At 39.8% G+C, this 20,461-nt stretch overlaps 2 protein-coding genes across 6 annotated transcripts in view; one reads left to right on the top strand and one right to left on the bottom strand.

The window, feature by feature from the left end:
- Window positions 1–1,400: 1,400 nt before the first annotated feature.
- Window positions 1,401–20,461, bottom strand: part of LOC110495467 (OX-2 membrane glycoprotein) — a 34,088-nt gene continuing 15,027 nt past the window's right edge. Inside the window, exons 1-10 of one of the 5 annotated variants that reach the window (XM_036982355.1) lie at window positions 6,191–6,347; window positions 4,726–5,061; window positions 4,163–4,447; window positions 4,023–4,058; window positions 3,746–3,851; window positions 3,576–3,641; window positions 3,277–3,360; window positions 3,108–3,125; window positions 2,905–2,967; window positions 1,401–2,653 (exon numbers count right to left, since the gene is read on the bottom strand). In XM_036982355.1, coding sequence (XP_036838250.1) covers window positions 2,632–2,653; window positions 2,905–2,967; window positions 3,108–3,125; window positions 3,277–3,360; window positions 3,576–3,641; window positions 3,746–3,851; window positions 4,023–4,058; window positions 4,163–4,447; window positions 4,726–5,061; window positions 6,191–6,245 — 1,071 coding nt within the window. In that variant the 5' untranslated portion in view covers window positions 6,246–6,347 and the 3' untranslated portion in view covers window positions 1,401–2,631. Of the gene's footprint in view, window positions 2,654–2,904; window positions 2,968–3,107; window positions 3,126–3,276; window positions 3,361–3,575; window positions 3,642–3,745; window positions 3,852–4,022; window positions 4,059–4,162; window positions 4,448–4,725; window positions 5,062–6,190; window positions 6,348–20,461 lie in introns of those variants that run through there. The other 4 variants (XM_036982357.1, XM_036982358.1, XM_021570743.2 and 1 more) reach the window with 4 other exon arrangements.
- On the top strand, window positions 11,770–18,814 carry LOC110502362 (zinc finger protein 665-like). The gene is made up of 2 exons (XM_036982354.1): window positions 11,770–12,037; window positions 17,009–18,814. The coding sequence occupies exons 1-2, from the start codon at window positions 11,935–11,937 to the stop codon at window positions 18,604–18,606; spliced, it is 1,701 nt and encodes a 566-aa protein (XP_036838249.1). The 5' UTR covers window positions 11,770–11,934; the 3' UTR covers window positions 18,607–18,814.

Below are 20,461 nucleotides of genomic sequence, written 5' to 3'. Positions count from 1 at the left end.
GGGGCAGTTTGGAAGTTGGTTTCTTTTTTAAAAGCTTAAATCTTTTAAACTTTATAGAGTGAGCAGAATAAATATAATAATAATAATAATAATAATAATAGGAAGAAGAAGAAATCTAGAGTTGCGCTTTGCTTAGCAAGGACACCTAATTCTTTTAGAATGCAAATATAAAATAAATAGATTTTTTGCACTTCTCACTAACTGATTGCATGATATTTCAAATCAAATCAAATGTATTTATATAGCCCTTCGTACATCAGCTGATATCTCAAAGTGCTGTACAGAAACCCAGCCTAAAACCCCAAACAGCAAGCAATGCAGGTGTAGAAGCACTGTGCAGGTGTAGAAGCATTTAGCTACCTGTTTTATCGTTCTGAATAAGTGTGTTATCATATATTCTTGCACAATGCTACTACTAGGCTACGTATGCCTTCTTGCATTGCAATACTTCACCACTTGAACTCATGGTCTAAAGTTAGCATGAGGATAAGCACATTCTCATGTCAAGTTCAGTTTTTATAAATGACAACTTTTGCGTGGAAACGGGCGCAGGCACGTTTTGGGGGATATTTTGTGCGTACGCAGCGTTTATTAATGAGGCCCCTGCAGACTACGCTCTTTCACATTTTCAATAGAATTTTCCACAGCCCCATATGTTATTCTACAGTGTAATATGGTGACTATTGCTAATGTCTTTGTAGGAGGAGCCACAGGACAATGAGCCCTACAACACGTTCACAAGGAGAGACAATGGGCTTTACTCAACTCTGCAGCTGCCACATCCTAACCCCTGACCTCTGGCACCGTTGACCAATGACGACATGGCATTAGACACCTTCTCGTAACATACAGCTAGCTATACAGCTATATGGTAGAGTGGTAGATATGCATTTACTGTGAATATTTTGATTAGTGAAAATGCATTTTCCCTTGTCTGACTTGCCATATATCATCCTCTCCTTTACTGTAGATGTTCTGTGGTGGTTGTAAATATCAACACATACTGTCTGCAGGCTGCACATCTGTTATGGAAATACAAGTGTTACACATCTAAAAAAGTACAGCTGTTGTGTTTGTGGATAGAACAAAGCATGTTTCTGTGGAGATCACCTGATCCCAAAGTCATAATCTTTTCCACCAGGTGTCAATGTACTGTTGTAAAATACTAACATTGTCCTGTCATAAACATGAATGGAGAAATCAGTAAAAGTCCCAACTGCCACAGTATTCAAACTGTAACTTTAAAATACAGAATATTAATGTAGACCTGTTTTGTAGTTTTCTGTTTCCTATATAGGCCTGGCTACATGAATTAGTCTACATGTTTAGGTGCATATTTTAATTAAAAAAACACACAACAACTAGTAACGAGCTGGATATGATTTATTACAACTGTTTTTCCCCAAAAATGTATGTACTTCTGTGGATGCAAGGCCAGTCTATTTAAAGCATGAGATAACTGTTTCATGGTGGCCGGTCTGTCGTTTCCTTCCTGCCCATCAGTTAGCCTGACTACCTAACCTCATCGCTCCGGCCAAACACCACGCCCACTAGCGTTTCTTCTCCACCATGAGTCTGGATTTGCTTTCCTTCCCAACGTCTTAAGAATGTGAAAACATTCTCACCATTCTGATTGGTCCCAGAAACTGATGGGTTGAGCAAGAGTTTGCTTCCATGAATCATGTAATTGGCTTTGATACTCTGATTGGTTAAACTTCTAATTGCTGGTTAATTTATTTTGATGTCAGCACAAATTATTTCTAGTATGGAAACTTTTGTCATTTATACTTGAATAACTTTGAAAAACTGTATTCACATATATCTATGTCCTTATTGTCCATGAATTTCTAGTGGATAGACCATAAGGTTCAAGAGAAAATTGTCTAATGAAAAATCATCTAATCAACAATAACATTATTTTTTATTAACTCTAATTGTATATATTTTACATGTGATAAGGCCACACAGAGGGCCAAAGATAATTACAGACACGTGATAATCTGAAGTGATAATCTGAAAAAAACTCACTAGATCTTATAAAATTCACCCCCAAAACTTGAAAGTTGCCAAAATTCTGATAGTTTACTGTTAATATACCCTCCCTTTGAAACATTAAATTGAATAGATTAAATTAAACATTATCCAGAAGGAACATTAGTTGTGGCACGTGACACAAGATAAAGAAACAGCAACACACATGACAGATGCACATGCTTACAAGGTATATACTAGATAAACATTAAAAGCTGTACTGATCCAGTCTCTTGGTTTTAAGAGGTCAAAACCTGAGTGTTACCTAATGTCAGAACTGCATATTGATTGTTCAGTGGAAGTGTCCAATACGATTGATGTTCCCCTCTTACGTGTGTGGTCTTTGTAAATGTCTCAGAGAGATTTTTGATTTCTCCCTACAATCTTTAAACTGACCTGCACAACTCTCCCTAGGCCATCATGACCTGAGACAAACCAGGCAACGAAGATAACTGTTATAACAGGCTCAATACAATATCTTTAAAAAGGACTGTTTTTAAAAAAACAGATTGATTGTCACAGACTTTTAAAGATAAAATAACATGAACCAGATGAGTCAGTAATGATCAGGTGTGTGTGTGGCAATGTGAGTACAGTCACTCAGTAGTCATTGAAAAGGTTCCTGAGAAAGAAAAGAGGGGGAAAGAAAATCATAATGTTTCAATTGGATGAAAACACAGGTCATTGTGAGGTAATAAGATGGTCTGACAGCCATTGTGACAAACATGACAGAACAGATATTAACATGCAGCTGAGTGCATGATGCTGTCACCATGACTACTCTATGACCACCACAAAATTACATCATTTCAGAGCTTCTTCCTCAAGAGAGAGACTACAGCAGACAGTGAGAGAGTGAAGGTGTAAACCTACTTCTTTACAGCCTCCTGAGCTTGTTGCATCCTGCGCTTGTCAGACGAGCTGAGGGATTTTATCCAGAAACAAGAGGACATATTTGATTTATGTTTTGATTTTTGGGTTACTGTAATTTATACTAAAAGTTTTGTAACATTCTCAATATTGTCTGTTTCACACTTTCTATCGGGATGATCAAATGAAGTTGTAAAAATACTCACATTTGTGACGGACTGGAGCTTGGTGTGAAAAATATCAAAATAGACAATGTAGCGGCAGGAAACATACACCACAGAAATACATTTCCAAGTTTTATTCCCAAGTTTCTTGCTCAATGAGAGAGATTCCAGAAGACGTTAAGACTATGAAAGTATGAGAAGATAAACCTACTTCTTAGTCATCCTCCGCTTGGTTGTTGAGTTGTTTGGTGAGCTGGTTGTTGAGCTGTTTGGTGAGCTAGTTAACGATTGTGACCTGAAAAAACAAAAGGTAATAAAATGATTACTTATCTTAAATAGCTGTTAAAAGTGTTGAAGAGATAATCACATGTGTGATGGACTGGAGGTTGGTGTGACACTGAAATAAATCTAAATAAACACTGTACTGACAAGAACCACATCATCTGATTCATTATTATTTTAATACAATTATTTAATGATGAAGGATGATCTTTAGAATGAGCATCTTACTGTTTGGATGTTGGTGATGTCTTTAAGGGAGTTCTGCTGATTTCAGGGTCAGGAACTGGGGGTTTTCTACATTAAATTAGAGATCAACTAGTAAACAGCTGGCAGTCAAATTACATTAAATTCAGAATAGCTGTTTTCAGTATCAAGGAAGGAAATGGTTTTCTCTCTACCTGGAAGAGGTGTCTTTTCTCCTCTTTTGCCACCATATTACACAGAATACAGCAATGAGACACATTAAACACAACACTGCACCCATCACTGCACCAACCACTGTACCTGTGAATGAGAGAGATGTCAAGAGAAGACAGAGGTCAAATTCACAGGTACACTACACCAAAGCCTCATACATGTAAATATGGCTCTGCACCACACCTGAAAGTTGAATAGGAAAAGAGCCCGTCAATAGGTTGATTATGACCTGTCATTATTAGAATAACAACCACGTACCACTGATCCTGTCATCATCAGAGACCTGAGATTGACCTAGCACAGAAATACACAGGAAGTACTTCATCATGAACACAGACAGTACTTCATCATGACATCATGTTCCTGATATTACACATTGATCTATAGACATTTCTCACCAGTAATTGAAGCTGGAATCACCATGGAAACATTCTTGGTGACATCACTGAAGGACATAGAGGCAACACACCTAACCTCTTTGTCAGTTAGACTGGACACTACCACTGTTACAGTAGTTGTCATAGTGACAGTCCCATTGGGATGGGTGACATCAACCATGTTGGAATGTTCTATCATGATGTCATCCCAGGTTACTATAGGAACAGGTCGTCCAGTAGCAGAACAGGACAGAGTGGTGTGACTGTTGTTGGTTTGTGTGATGAGGAGTGAGGGTCCATACAGCTCTATAGAACAACAAACACAGTTCACAGTGAATGTCAATACCATAATGGTTTCAATCACATTATTTACTAAATAATTCCATTTAAATTATTTACTAAATTAATCCATTTACATGATTTACTAAATTAATCCATTTACATGATTTACTAAATGATCACATTTTGATAAATGGTTTCAAGACATTGGATGTATGATCTGATAAAATGGCTGCCTGAAGTTCTGAGTCAATTCTGTTGTTCTGGGTCAATCATTTACAGCACATTATGTTATCAGATTTTACCATTGACTTTGAGACAGGTGGTTCCACTGATAGCTCCCTCTGGAAAGGTGTTAAACAGACACTTGTAGCAGGACTCGTCTCCTCTTGACACTCCTCTGATGACAATAGAGCAGTTCTGCAGTCCCTCATCTTCAAACTCCACTTTCCTCTGAAAAGGTGGGTTGACATGGGAACCGCGTTTGCTGTAAGTGGCCAAATTTTCATTCGCCTCAGTTGTCACTTTTTGCCAGGTGACTTGCCGCACGTTTTTGAGTGTCATGAGCTCACAGGTTAAGACTGCATCTTCTCCCAGGGTTGCTGTGACAACCTGCTGTGTTCTTACCAACTGAGAGAGCCCTGCATGAAGACAGTTACAATAGTTATTCGACACTAGTAGTACTCAGAACGGTCAGAAGGGGGACTACAGTGGTAAGGGCAGTCTTGGCGGGAGGAAGTTATGGCACCTGTTGTAAAACTTATCAATTTCTATAAATTTCAGGATAGAATATACATGATATGTGCCTAAGGCCACAGCATACATCACCATTAAAGTACCCATTAGAGCGACATCAATCATTCCATACAGTAAGAGCATGGAGCTGCAGATGAAATCATGCATTTACTATAGTCAAATGAACTGGTTTGTCAACAGTTAACACGTATGTGTAACCGGTGTGAAATGGCTAGCTAGTTACAGGGGTGCGCACTAATAAATATATATATATTAGTGTCCAGAATTGTTTACAGACACCTTTGTGTATAGCTTTTGTTTATTAACCTTTATTTAACTAGGCAAGTCATTTAAGAACAAATTCGTAATTACAGTGACGGACTACCCCAGCCAAACCCGGACGACGGTGGGCCAATTGTGCCATGCCCTATGGGCCACCCAATCACGGCTGGATGTGACGCAGCCTGGATTCAAACCATGTCCTACAGTGACGCTTCTTGTACTGAGGTGCAGAATCTTGGATCACTGCGACACTCAAGAACCCAATGATTTTCAAGTATGTCACACTCTTGTTTTAATGTATATATTGAATTAGTCAACTTTACAGATCAAATATGATCAAACACTGTATAGCCTCAACATTTATTTTGATATCATGGATGGTCAATCAATGCATCCATTAGTTACATTAGTCTCATAGTCTAGTAGCACGACCTAGTGGCTTAAAGCCTAATGAATCTTGTCCTAGTTCTGTGAAACCAAAAACGCGTTGTGCTGTGCCAGGCCTTTGTCTTACTACTTTTTGCTAATAAATACGAATTATTTAAGAATTCCGAGTTGGTGGCTATTTACCCATGCAGCAAGAAGATTGAGCTACAGCTTCAATATGACATGTATTTCGTGTTGTGAAATTAACAGCTTTGTCTACAGTTGTGAAAGTACACATTTAGATCAAATAGGCACTAACAATATCGCGCCACTTTCAAAGTGGTAGTCAAATGCGGTATTATCATGCATAAACCTGATATAACTCACCATTAGGGAGGAATATGAGCAGAATAAACAGAGACTTGAAGAGTGCAGGAGACATGGTGAAAATGTAATTTGCTACAGTAATGAAACAAGAGAAAAAGCGCGGGAAATTCCTTATTCCCTTACACCTGCTCCATAGCCTGGGTAACCGTCTGTTTATGCTCTCTTGCCAGCGCCTCATTGAATTGCCATAGCAACAATGTTTAGCTTGTCAATGACAATGGAGTAGGCAAAAGCACAAACAGATCTGGGACCAGGCTGCCTCCTGCATAAAAGTGAAAGTAAACTTGCTCTCTGTATTCTGTCTACAGTCACAGTTAAACTCAATCAATATAGTATTGTGTATATCTGCTGGGGAAATTTGCTGAGGCTTTTTCTTCAGAAGCGTGAAAATAATAAAATTGTTCAATTAACTGTGGAATCTAACACAACAAGCATCTGGAAATTCTGTATTTACATAATAAAATAAATTACGATATGAACTCAAACTCGACACACTTCAATCTAATGAAAAGAGGATATCAAACAATCGTCCTCAACATGACATGAAAGCGGTACCGATGCACCAAGTCTGGACGGTGAACAGCTTCTACCCCCAAGCCATAAGACTGCTAAATAGTTAGTTATATAGTTAACCGAATAGCTACCCGGACTATCTGCAATGACTATTTTTACCTTAACTAATTTGACTCGTCACGTTTGCTGCTGTTACTGTTTATTATCTATCCTGTTGCAGTCACTTTATTCCTAGTTAAATGTAAATATCTACCTCAATTACCGTGTACCCCTGCACATCTACTCGCTGCCCCGTGTATATAGCCATATTATCCTTAGTCAATGTGTATTTATTGTTATTTTTATTAATACGTGTTATTACATTTCTATTATTTCTCTATTTTCTTTCTCTCTACATTGTTGTGAAGGACACCTAAGTAATCATTTCACAGTTAGTCTACATATGTTGTTTACGAAGTATGTGACATTTGATTTGATTTTGAAGTTGTATGCATTGCACTGACAGAGGAATCATAGATGAGATCGGACTGCAATGTAACTCAATAATACATGATGCATTGGAGAGATGGAGCACATGAGAACATACACCATATCTGAAGACAGTAGGCCTGGCTTCAGCTTTTGTATCTGTGGTGTAGGGTAAATCAACAATGTTGTCATGGCAACATTTTCAGATAACGATATTGTTTCTCAAGAGCTATGGGACTTTCTGAACTTTGGCCGAACCTAGGCACTAATGACGCCAAAATCATTACTTTACTTAAGTAATAATTACTATTACTTAATTGATACCCAAGATTTACTTAACCAAACACACACCATAAGTCAATTTTTTTCCAATCACTTTTTTCCTACCACAAGACCTCATACACCTTACACCAATAAAAGTTCAACACGTGCTGTCATTTTTAAATGAATTGAGGTGAAATAAGTGGAGGATAAAATATTGCACACAAAGAAAAAAAGTGGACTAATGTCATATTTTGTGAGAGAAGTGAACATTATCTACGCTCCTCTTCTCTTTGGTCTTTCAATAAGTAAACTGCAGGTGGGGCTGCTGTCTTGATATAACCACAATCTGGAGTTTATGTTTCAGCCCAATGATAGCTACATTAGCTGAGGGTATACAAGATCTGATTTCATTCCAGAAGAGTTACAGGTTGTGTTGAGGGGTGGTATTCCGTCCTCTGAGCCCATTGGCATGGTGCAGGAGCAGATAGGATCACAGTAGTGGAATGGGGTAGTGGGTTTTTAATGAGTGTAGAGTTAGTTGGAATGGTATTTTTGGGGGGTATATATTTTGGGGGGGTATAGAACATTTGATGTTTTTTCCATTTTGTAAGACAAAGTATAATGGTTGTATATTATCATCCAGTTGGGAGCGATAATGCCACATTTTCGATCCCAACCACCGTAAAAAATCCAGAGGAGAAGAAGAAGAAGTAGTTCCGGGTAGGCGTGGACCATTTTTCAGAATAACGAAAGCGTTAGAACTGTGCTGTCAAGACGATAACCGTTGTATGTGTTACTACAGGTATGTCTTTGCACGTTTGTACTTTCTAATATCGAAAGAACATGTCATAACATGGTAGGTAACAAATCCGTAACAGAGGTTGTTATTTTTTTGTGTGTGTGTGTCAAACCGAGTGAGAGAAGAACGTGAACAAATATTTTACATGTCACATAGCTAGAGATTTGGGGTTTGTCTTCTTGTTATTTCAAGTTAATTTAATAAAGAATCAATTTAATTGAGATGTTATTGTTTTTTTGTTAAAAAAAAGGCTCACGAGCATGTAAAATGGCGGTGACCATTCTGTCTGTGTTTAGTGTTATGACACAGTAAAAACACCACATCAATCAAATTGTAGTCAGTCAAGAAAAACACCTGTGAAAATGTGTATCTTAGACGAAAATCTGTGCTTTTCTCCTAAACAACTGCCATTAACACAACTTTCTAATGATGATTGAGAAAAATGTAGGATATTCTGCCACCATTATTTTGTAAGGATTGATCATCTGAAATCAGAATAGAAATACCTTTTTATCAGTAAAATCACTGTGGAAGCCCTAAACATATTATAACCTATGTAATAATTGCATTGTTTGCACTATAATCTGTTAGTTCATATGCCTTGCTCCTGTGGTATATAGGCTTAAGGCCTAGACAATAAGACACAGTGACAGAATAAATTCAACCACACCTTTGTTTCATTACAATACCGGAGAGCAACATCTGTCCAGTGAAGTCTACAAAACATATTGCATGTAACAAACAGTTATATGACCGACAGCATGGTCAATCAAAGTAATGTTTCATACATTTTCAACTATTGATTTAGAACCGTGGAGAGTTACAGCAAGTCACAAAGAAAACAGGAGCTGCCTCCACTATTCCAGCACCATTTCAACTTTAACATTTCTACATCTAATCACCTATGCTTAGTCTAATAAAGTGATAACTAAAAGATACCCAAAACGATTTAGTCCAATCAACGTAAGCTAAACATGTTGTGGCTGTCCATGGCACTGGTTTGTGTGTGTGTGTGTGTGTGTGTGCGCGCGCGCAAGTAGAAAAAACATGTTGACTCACCCTACTTGTAGAGAAACGCCAATGCCATCCAACTCTTTCATGTTTCCTAAATGGTCTAGAACTCTGTCATACAGTACACACTTTAAGTTTGATGTCCTAGGCTACTTGGCTAAAATGCTTGCTCACTAGGCTTTCATGGGCAACAATGCGCCAGGCCAGCTAGGTAACATTAGCATACTACAGTGCATTCGGAAAGTATTCAGACCCCTTGACTTTTTCCACATTTTATTACGTTACAGCTGTAAAAAAACGTGATCTACACACAATACCCCATAATAACAAAGCAAAAATAGTTTATTTTAAATTTTAGTAAATTACAGCATTGAGTCTTCTTGGGTATGACGCTACAAGCTTGGCACATCTGTATTTGGGGAGTTTCTCCCATTGTTCTCTGCAGATCCTCTCAAGCTCTGTCAGGTTGGATGTAGGGTGTGGCTGCACAGCTATTTTCAGGTCTCTCCAGAGATGTTCGATCGGGTTCAAATCTGGGTTCTGCTTTGGCCACTCAAGGACATTGAGACTTGCCCCGAAGCCACTCCTGCGTTGTGTTGGCTGTGTGCTTCGGGTCGTTGTCCTGTTGGAATGTGAACCGTCACCCTAATCTGAGGTCCAGAGTGCTCTGGAACAGGTTTTCATCAAGGATCTCTCTGTACTTTGCATCGTTAATCTTTTTCTCGATCCTGACTAGTCTCCCAGTCCCTGCTGCTGAAAAATATGCCCACAGCATGATGCTTCACCGTAGGGATGGTGCCAGGTGTCCTCCAGATATGATGCCAGAACAGCTTCAATGCGCCTTGGCATAGATTCTACAAGTGTCTGGAACTTCCTGTGTGGAAGCACTTCATGCTTTCAATATACTTTGTATCCCTCATTTATTCAAAATGTTTCCGTTATTACATATAAAATGGACAGAGTTATTGCTTGAGTTGCAAAACAAAATGGAAAATAAAGTTGCGGATAAAGTTTGGAATGACACAATTTCATGCGTACCACATCTGTATCACTATACTTAGAGCTTTGCAGTCTCTAAAAGGATGAATTTGGGTGTTTTTGTGCTGCCTTTGTTTTTTCCGTGGCCCCATACTGCAGTATCGTCCAATCGTCCAACTGCCTCTGATCTGAATTTTTTTTTTTAACCCCCTTTTCTCCCTAATATCTTGTCTCATCGCTACAACTCCCGTACGGGCTCGGGAGAGACGAAGGTTGAAAGTCATGCGTCCTCCGATACACAACCCAAACAAGCCGCACTGCTTCTTAACACAGCATCCAACCCGGAAGCCAGCCGCACCAATGTATCGGAGGAAACACCGTGCACCTGGCAACCTTGGTTAGCGCGCACTGCGCCCGGCCCGCCACAGGAGTCGCTGGTGCGCGATGAGAAAACCGACCAATCCCTCCCTAACCCGGACGACGCTAGGTCAATTGTGCGTCGCCCCACGGACCTCCCGGTCGCGGCCGGTTACGACAGAGCCTGGGCGCGAACCCAGGGACTCTGATGGCACAGCTGGCGCTGTAGTACATAGTGCATAGTGCTGCCTAAAACAAACTGCAACCTTGTTCTAAATGTTTTTTTGAGTCAGTTATGCATTTATATTCATTTATTTAATCTACTATAGGTTACATGTACTTACTTTGTCATTTAAAGTGTGCACTTTGTCTAATGTAAATGAATGAATGTTTCGTTGTCAATGTTTAGCTGCCTGATCTATTGAAATTAGATAAGTGATTAAGAAGTGTTAGTTTTTTACACTGTTTATTTAGAACCTAACAGACAACTAGTCAAAGCTCCAAACAAATATATTCACCCACTGGGTCAAACAGTTGCATAAGACAGACATGTTTATACAAACTCCTTGCCCATCTAGACAGACATGTTTACACAAACTCCTTGCCCACCTAGACAGACATGTTTACACAAACTCCTTGCCCACCTAGACAGACATGTTTACACAAACTCCTTGCCCACCTAGACAGACATGTTTACACAAACTCCTTGCCCACCTAGACAGACATGTTTACACAAACTCCTTGCCCATCTAGACAGACATGTTTACACAAACTCCTTGCCCATCTAGACAGACAATACATCTCTGTTGCTAGGCAGGAACTTAAGTGGTTCCTCTCATTGGTGCAGTCATGGCCCTGCCTCCTATGTGTGTACATCATAGGAGTGTTCCTTCATCTGACCTGACCTCGGCCCACATTCCTCACTCCTCCCTAATCCACGGCTATACAACCTTATCAGTGGCTGAAACCAGACCGTTGCCCTTCTCCTCTCCATATCATACATGAGATTTAACCATAACATGTTCTGACAGAGTGTAAACCTTCTGCACTCCCCTTTCTCCCTCAGTTCATTTGCATACACCCAGTTCTAATATGTTAATATGAATGAGGATATTTCAAGTTAGAACCCAAGAGAATAAATGTAATATATTTTTAGAGAATAGAGAAAGCGCCAGAACTGTCAAGTAAATAACTTTTGGTGTCTGTTTCTCTTTTTTATTACAGTCCGAGGCCAGTAACATCAACAGTGAGGACAAACCCAGCCTGCCTCTCTCCTTTCACACTGAGTCCAAACCTACAGTCACTGGGTCCTGATTGTGACAGTTGAGCCCAGTTTGCACTGCAGGATCCAGAGATGGCATCAGTGAAGCTGGAAGACTGCAGTCAAACACTGGAGATGGATGTCAACATTAAAGATGAAGAAGAGGAGGAGAAGATTGGGAAATCTGTTAGTCATGGTAAGAGCAGGTTCTGTCTATAAGTTATCTTCAGAAGTTAGACCTCCACAAGTTATGGCCCAGTCTGTTGCTAGGTTGAATTCTGTAATTCAACATCACACATCCCTGAACAACTGATCTATCTGGAATGATCAGAGAGTAGACTAAAGAAGTGAAGTAGACAAACTGACAGTGTTTTGAAGTTGTATGAAATTAGTCTATGTAGTTAGTAGGCTTGGGTGGTATACTGTATACCAGGGTATTTGGAAAACGCCACAGGATGGCTTTTCAATATCGTTGAAACTATTTATTTGATTAAAAAAAAGCTCATATTTGTATAAAGGCTCCAAGGTCACCCTTGGAGCCTTTTTCCTCGCTAGGTTTCTTCCTAGGTTCCTCCCTTCTAGGGAGTTTTTCCTAGGAACTGAGCTTCTACATCTGCGTTGCTTGCTGTTTGGGGTCTTAGGCTGAGTTCCTGTAAAGGACTTTGTGACAACTGCTGATGTAAAAAGGGCTTCTTAAAATACATTTGATTGATATGTACAGTTGAAGTTGGAAGTTTACATACACCTTAGCCAAATACATTTAAACTCAGTTTTTCACAATTCCTGACAATTAATCAGAGTACAAATTCCCTGTCTTAGTTCAGTTAGGATCACCACTTTATTTTAAGAATGTGAAATGTCAGAATAGTAGTAGAGAGAATTATTTATTTCAGCTATTATTTCTTTCATCACATTCCCATTGGGTCAGAAGTTTACATACACTCAATTAGTATTTGATAGAATTGCCTTTAAATTGTTTAACTTGGGTCAAATGTTTCAGGTAGCCTTCCTCAAGCTTCCCACAATAAGTTGTGTGAATTTTGGCCCATTCCTCCTGACAGAACTGGTGTAACTGAGTCAGGTTTGTAGGCCTTGCTCGTACATGCTTTTTCAGTTCTGCCCACACATTTTCTATGGGATTGAGGTCAGGGCTTTGTGATGGCCACTCCAATACCTTGACTTTGTTGTCCTTAAGCCATTTTGCCACAACTTTGGAAGTATGCTTGGGGTCATTGTCCATTTGGAAGACCCATTTGCGACCAAGCTTTAACTGATGTCTTGAGATGTTGCTTCAATATATCCACATAATTTTCAATTCCTCATGATGCCATCTATTTTGTGAAGTGCACCAGTCCCTCCTGCAGCAAAGCCCCCCCACAACATGATGGTGCCACCCCTTTGCTTCACGGTTGGGATGGTGTTCTTCGGCTTGCAAGCCTCCCCCTTTTTCCTCCAAACATAACAATGGTCATTATGGCCAAAAAATTCAATTTTTGTGTCATCAGACCAGAGGACATTTCTCCAAAAAGTACGATCTGCTTCTTCCTTGCTGAGCGGCCTTTCAGGTTATGTCGATATAGGACTCGTTTTACTGTGGATATAGATACTTTTGTACCTGTTTCCTCCAGCATCCTCACAAGGTCCATTGCTGTTGTTATGGGATTGATTTGTACTTTTCGCACCAAAGTACATTCATCTCTAGGAGACAGAACGCGTCTCCTTCCTGAGCGGTATGACGGCTGCCTGGTCCCATGTTGTTTATTCTTGTGTACTATTGTTTGTACAGATGAACGTGGTACCTTCAGGCATTTGGAAATTGCTCCCAAGATTGCACCAGACTTGTGGAGGTCTACAATTTTTTTTTCTGAGGTCTTGGCTGATTTCTTTTGATTTTCCTATGGTGTCAAGCAAAGAGGCATTGAGTTTGCAGGTAGGCCTTGAAATACATCCACAGGTACACCTGTCATTTAGCCTACCAGAAGCTTCTAAAGTCATTACATAATTTTCTGGAATTTTCCAAGCTGTTTAAAGGCACAGTCAACTTCGTGTATGTAAACCTCCGACTTCAACTGTACCCCCCCCACACACACAGATATGTAGCATGGACTCTAGGGCTGACACCATTTAGTCAATTATTTGGTCGATAGGCTTTTGGTCCACCAAGATTTCTTTAGTCGAGCAGTAGCAAATAACAAAAAAAATCATGGTGTACAAGACACCTGTTTGATTCATCACGCCTGTCTGAATGGACTAATACATTGTGGAGGCTGTGGGGATGGCACAGTCCATCACTCCAAGACGTGCTACTGAAATTGTATATGGTTATATTATGTAAGAACAATGGTGCAACACTAATTAAATTAATTTTATCTTATAACAAATGTGCTTTTTCCCGTGTTGAATAGTGGTCGATGTCTGTGGTTCTGAAACACATCAATGCGCTTGGGAGAAATGTTGTCAGTAGTTTATTGAATAAAACAAAAATGTTAATTTTACCAAAATACATACATACAAATAGTAAAACTACTGAAACTGATCATTTTGTAGTGGTCTCTTAATTTTTTCCAGAGCTGTATATCAACAGAAATAATACAGATCCTGCTTGTGTTGCCTGTTTGAGTGTTTGTTTAATAGCCTACTGATTCCATGAGCACCGAGCCTCACGCAACCACATGTTGGATAAACAATTTCACGAATTCGGCTGTTTGTAGTCTTTGCTATGCTGTAATAAACGCTTTACTTTCTCTCTGTTAAACAGCCTCCTTGGTATTATTTATGATTCATTTAGTGTCCAATAATAATAACAAGACCCCTCCCTTTTCTTGATATTTTTTGATTATTACTATTATTATGATCATCATTATGATAATAGGTAATGCCGTTATCATTAGTAGGCTTAGTATAATAGCCTTGTATAACCACCATCCAGATGTAGGCCTAAGAGGGCATCCTGTTTAGTCTTAATACCGTAACTTACTTAGGCCTATATTTCAGTACTTATATAGGGTACTGTATCAGTCAGTCATTAAACAGCAGACGAGTCATTCATGATTTTAAATGCAATCAAGCATTTTAGTTTTAAAATAAAATAAAAAAGCAACACTTGAATAATTAGCGTAAACAATAAATAAACAGGTTCCATTTCAGAAATTGCTTTCACATATGTGACTGTTTTTAGTCTTTGCTGTAATAAAGGCATAACATTTTTTTGTTTTTTACAACAGGCTCACCGGTCCGCTTATAATTTATTTAGTGTTGTTTACATTGTTGCAAACGGTCAGAAAAAGGATATTGTAATCTAACAGCACCTGTTTGGCCCACATAATATGCCGAAAGCGTTTGCTCCTTTCCTCATTTGTCTTGATCTCCAGTATTTTCCATAACTAGTCATAACTATTCCATACATCTGACTTCCCCTTTCCCTCCTGAGCAACCAGTAAACATTCTCCTGTTTCGAGTTTGTCATGTCCTCCTCATCAATTTTACTGTTATGATGTTCTGAGTTTGTTTATGTGATTATGATGTGCTATAGGTTAGGCCCTATTGATCATGTGCATGCGATGCATACATATCTCTCATAAATAGAGCAAGGATTGAGGGAATAGGGAATGTTTTTCCTAAACAAATGAGGGATTTCGGCAACAGAACTTTTCAGTCAGAAATGGGTGTTATTATGTTGCAGCTTCAGCAACACGGACAGCGCAATAAACACTTTTGATGTTCTGTGGTGGTCGGTGCAGCAGGGAGGAGAGTGAGACAATGGGTGCTAGTCACAGTCACTCACTGTTAATAAAAAGTCTGAGTCCGGCACAATCAAATCACTTGCGGTCGGACTCCCTCTTGTCATATACCTTTATTTTGAAGGTTAACCGCAAAGTCCACTATTGTGGCTAATCCTTATTGTGGCTAGCTACACATAGATGGGTCCGACCACCATTAATCAAATAAGAACAGGCTAGCTATTTATTTTCATGAACTGAAGTTCAATTTAATAGGCGAACTACAAGTGACAACCTAGCTAATACCTAGGATTCCTAAATTATTGCTAAGAATAATGAAAAGGACTGCAGTTTCTACTGGTCATTGTTTTCAGGCTGGTTGTATTGGTGCTAACTAGGTACCAAGCTAAAGCTAGCTAGCTACCCCAGAAGTTGCGGTCAAACAAATTATGCTTTATTACCAACGCCGTAATAAACACATCGTTCGTGGCCGGTGTTTGCTTGTTAGCGGTGTTTGCTTGATAGACTTTTTTGTACAGCTTTAACAGTGCTACTGTATCATTTTTGACACGTAAAGACTCAAATCGCGTTCCATAGTATGCATGTCGAGAAGCTAACAGCAGTGACTCTATTACTGTGTAACTCCGGTAGTGCAACATCCTGAAAAATAGCGCACTTGGTAGTGTGTACCGGTGCTCGACCAGTCGGCGAAAGCCGACATCACCCACGACAGAGAACGATTGATTGTCAAGGGCAATGAATTCCATTATCTTGGCTTTAATGGATTTCGCCTTTGAGTTGTCTCACTGAAATGTTCTTGGAAAAAGTCTAGGAGTCTGAATAATTTCCGAATGCACTGGAGAAATACATGTTTAAACATTTTGGACCAATTGATTAGTTGAAAGAACAAACTACTCTTGGTTGACCACATATTTTTGTTGTTGTTGGGGACAGCCCTATTGAACTCTACAAGGTGTTGAAAGCGTTGTACAGGGAGGCTGGCCCATGTTGACTCAAATGCTTCCCACAGTTGTGTTAAGTTGGTTGGATGTCCTTTGGGTGGTGGACCATTCTTGATATATAAGTTAAACTGTTCAGCGTCAACCTAGCAGCATTGGAGGTCTTGACACAAACCGGGGCGCCTGGCACCTACTACCATACCCCATTCAATGGCACTTACATCTTTTGTCTTGCCCATTCACCCTCTGAATTGCACACATACACAATCCATGTCTCAGCTGTTTCAAGACTTAAAAATCCTTATTTAACCTGTCTCCTCCCCTTCATCTACACTGATTTTAAAGCGGATTTAACAAGTGACATCAATAAGGGATCATAACTTGCACCTGGTCAGTCTATGTCATGGAATGAGCAGGTGTTCTTAATGTTTTTCCCATTCTGCATATGTCACAAAAACTTGACTTTTTTTCCTGATGCTGTTCACACAGGTGACGTTGAGACATTCTCTACATCCAGAAAGCAGCAGGAAGATCACAGAGCTAAGAGGTCTCACCACTGCCCACATTGTGAGGAGATTTTCCCAATGCTATCAAAGCTAAAAATACACCTAAAAATACACACAGGAGAGAATATGTATTCCTGCACTGACTGTGGGAAGAGCTTCACAACATCAAGGGCTCTGACAGTTCATCAGAGATGGCACACGGGATTGAAGTCTTTCCCCTGCTCTGACTGTGGAAAGAGTTTCACAACATCAAGGGCTCTGACAGTTCATCAGAGAGTGCACACAGCAGAGAAGCCTTACTCCTGCTCCGACTGTGAAAAGAGTTTCTCCCGATTGGATAAGTTAAATAGGCACCAACTAATACACACAGGAGAAAAGTCTTACTTCTGCTCTGACTGTGGGAATTGTTTCGCCCAATTTAATACCTTAAAATCTCACCAGCGTATGCACACAGGAGAGAAGCCTTACTCCTGCTCTGACTGTGGGAAGAGTTTCTCTCAACTGGGAAGCTTACAAACACACCAACGTATTCATACGGGAGAGAAGCCTTACTCCTGCTCTGACTGTGGGAAGAGCTTTAGAACATCAGGGGCTCTGACAGTTCATCAGAGCGTGCACACTGGAGAGAAGCCTTACTCCTGCTCTGACTGTGGGTGCAGATTCTCTCAACGGAGAAACTTAAAAAACCACCAACATATACACACAGGAGAGAAGCCTTACTCTTGCTCTGACTGTGTAAAATGCTTCACAACATCATATGAGCTAACAGTTCACCGGAGAACACACACAGGAGAGAATCCTTACTTCTGCTCTGACTGTGGGAAGAGTTTCTCCCTATTGGATACCTTAATCAAACATGAACGTATACATACAGGAGAAAAGCCTTACTCCTGCTCTGACTGTGGGAAGAGTTTCTCTCAACAGAGTAACTTAAAAAGACACCAACGTTCACATACAGGAGAAAAGCCTTACTCCTGCTCAGACTGTGAAAAGAGTTTTTCCCAATTGGATAAGTTAAATAGTCACAAGCGAATACACACAGGAGAGAAGCCTTACTCGTGCTCTGACTGTGGGCAAAATTTCTCTCAACACAGCAGCTTAAAGAAACACCAACGTATACACACAGGAGAAAAGCCTTACTTCTGCTCTGACTGTGGAAAATGCTTCACAACATCATCTGAGCTAACAGTTCACCAGAGAACACACACAGGAGAGAAGCCTTACTTCTGCTCTGACTGTGGAAAATGCTTCAAAACATCATCTGAGGTAACAGTTCACCAGAGAACGCACACAGGAGAAAAGCCTTACTCCTGCGCTGAATGTGGGAAGAGTTTCTCTCAACAGAGCAACTTAAAAAAACACCAATGTTTACATGCAGGAGAAAAGCCTCACTTCTGCTCTGACTGTGGGAATTGTTTTACCCAATTATATACCTTAACATGTCACCAGCGTATACATACAGGAGAGAAGCCTTACTCTTGCTCTGACTGTGGGAAAAATTTCTCTCAACACAGCAGCTTAAAGAAACACCAACGTATACATAAAGGAGAAAAGCCTCATCAGTTCTCTCAGACCAGCTAAGGTTAAAGTCCATCACTTAATTCTCATGTCATTTTGGTGTGTTTTGTTAGCTTCTACTGTAAAGAGGATAAGTTTTCTGTGGGAATAAGCTAGTAGACACAACATGTATCAGATAGAGATGGTGTGAGGATCAGTTTTTTGTGGGAATAAGCTGGTAGACACAACATGTATCAGATAGAGATGGTGTGAGGATCAGTTTTCTGTGGGAATAAGCTAGTAGACACAACATGTGTCAGATAGAGATGGTGTGAGGATCAGTTTTCTGTGGGAATAAGCTAGTAGACACAACATGTGTCAGATAGAGATGGTGTGAGGATCAGTTTTCTGTGGGAATAAGCTAGTAGACACAACATGTGTCAGATAGAGATGGTGTGAGGATCAGTTTTCTGTGGGAATAAGCTAGTAGACACAACATGTATCAGATAGAGATGGTGTGAGGATCAGTTTTCTGTGGGAATAAGCTAGTAGACACAACATGTATCAGATAGAGATGGTGTGAGGATCAGTTTTCTGTGGGAATAAGCTAGTAGACACAACATGTATCAGATAGAGATGGTGTGAGGATCAGTTTTATGTGGGAATAAGCTAGTAGACACAACATGTATCAGATAGAGATGTTGTGAGGATCAGTTTTATGTGGGAATAAGCTGGTAGACACAACATGTATCAGATAGAGATGGTGTGAGGATCAGTTCTCTGTGGGAATAAGCTAGTAGACACAACATGTATCAGATAGAGATGGTGTGAGGATCAGTTTTCACCTTTTGTTTGGGTGGATATATATTTTTTGACTACTAAGGGACTGTAAGGTATTTATAATGAGGGACACCTGGAGAAAATCATATCTCTCTGAAATGGAAATGGATGGCCCTCCCTTCAGTTAAATATATTTTTACCCGACCCTCCCTGAACACTTGACAACAACAAAAAACAAGTGACCCTCCACTATACCCAAAATAATAATTTAAATACGAAGTGGATTGCAGAGAACATGCCTACTGTTTACCCTCACTCCTTGGACAGACCAGAGTCTTAGATATGCCGTTTTAGAAACTGTTCTTCGTTTTGTAAGCGTTACATGGCAAAGTAGCCAGAAGGTTGTGGTTTTGCAGAACACCGTGGATAAGGGTAGGGGTGAACATACAGGTCCCTCCACTAATATTGGGACATTTGGTAAATATGAGCAAAACGGGCTGTGAAAAAAATGTTTTGCTGTTTATCCTCTTGGTGTTTCATTCAAAATATTAACAAAAATCGAACCTTTTAATTAAAGTAAAATGACTGAAAAAAATACATGTGAAATAAATGTTTTTCTTCAAAACATGTGTTGCACAATTATTGGCACCCCTAGAAATGATTATGAGTAAAATCTAACTGAAGTATATTCCCATTCATGTTTTGCGTTCTTAAGTTCACCTGAGTGATTAGGAACACTTAAGTGGTAAGCCATGACTTCCTGTTTCACTGGGGTGTAAATATATGGTGACACACAGGCCAAGGTCCGATAGTCATCCATCACTATTGGAAAGTTGTGATAATGTGCGACAAAAGGTTGTTGAGCTGCACATTTCCACTATCAGGGCAATAATTAAGAAATGTAAAGTTACCGGAGATGTTAACAATGGCCCTGGAAGAGGACATGTGTCTATATTGACCCCACGCACAGTGAGGAGGATGGTTCCAGTGGCAAAAAAAAATCTCCAAGGATCACAGCTGGAGAATTACAGACGTTAGTTGGGTCTTGGGGTCAGAAAGTCTCCAAAACTACGATCAGACGCCACCTACATAACCACAAGTTGTTTGGGAGGGTTGCCATGAAAACGCCTTTGCTGTCATCAAACAACAAACTCAAGCG

The sequence above is a fragment of the Oncorhynchus mykiss genome, chromosome 7 (assembly GCF_013265735.2).
Source record: "Oncorhynchus mykiss isolate Arlee chromosome 7, USDA_OmykA_1.1, whole genome shotgun sequence".
NCBI lineage: Eukaryota > Metazoa > Chordata > Actinopteri > Salmoniformes > Salmonidae > Oncorhynchus > Oncorhynchus mykiss.
Note: the sequence above shows the minus strand (reverse complement) of the source record. Positions and strands in the feature narration are given on the sequence as shown.

Coding starts and splice junctions, on each gene's coding strand:
- LOC110502362 (XM_036982354.1), top strand. CDS start 11,935: ATGGCATCAGTGAAGCTGGAAGACTGCAGTCAAACACTGGAGATGGAT. Junction 12,038..17,008: donor TGGGAAATCTGTTAGTCATG/GTAAGAGCAGGT, acceptor CTGTTCACACAG/GTGACGTTGAGACATTCTCT.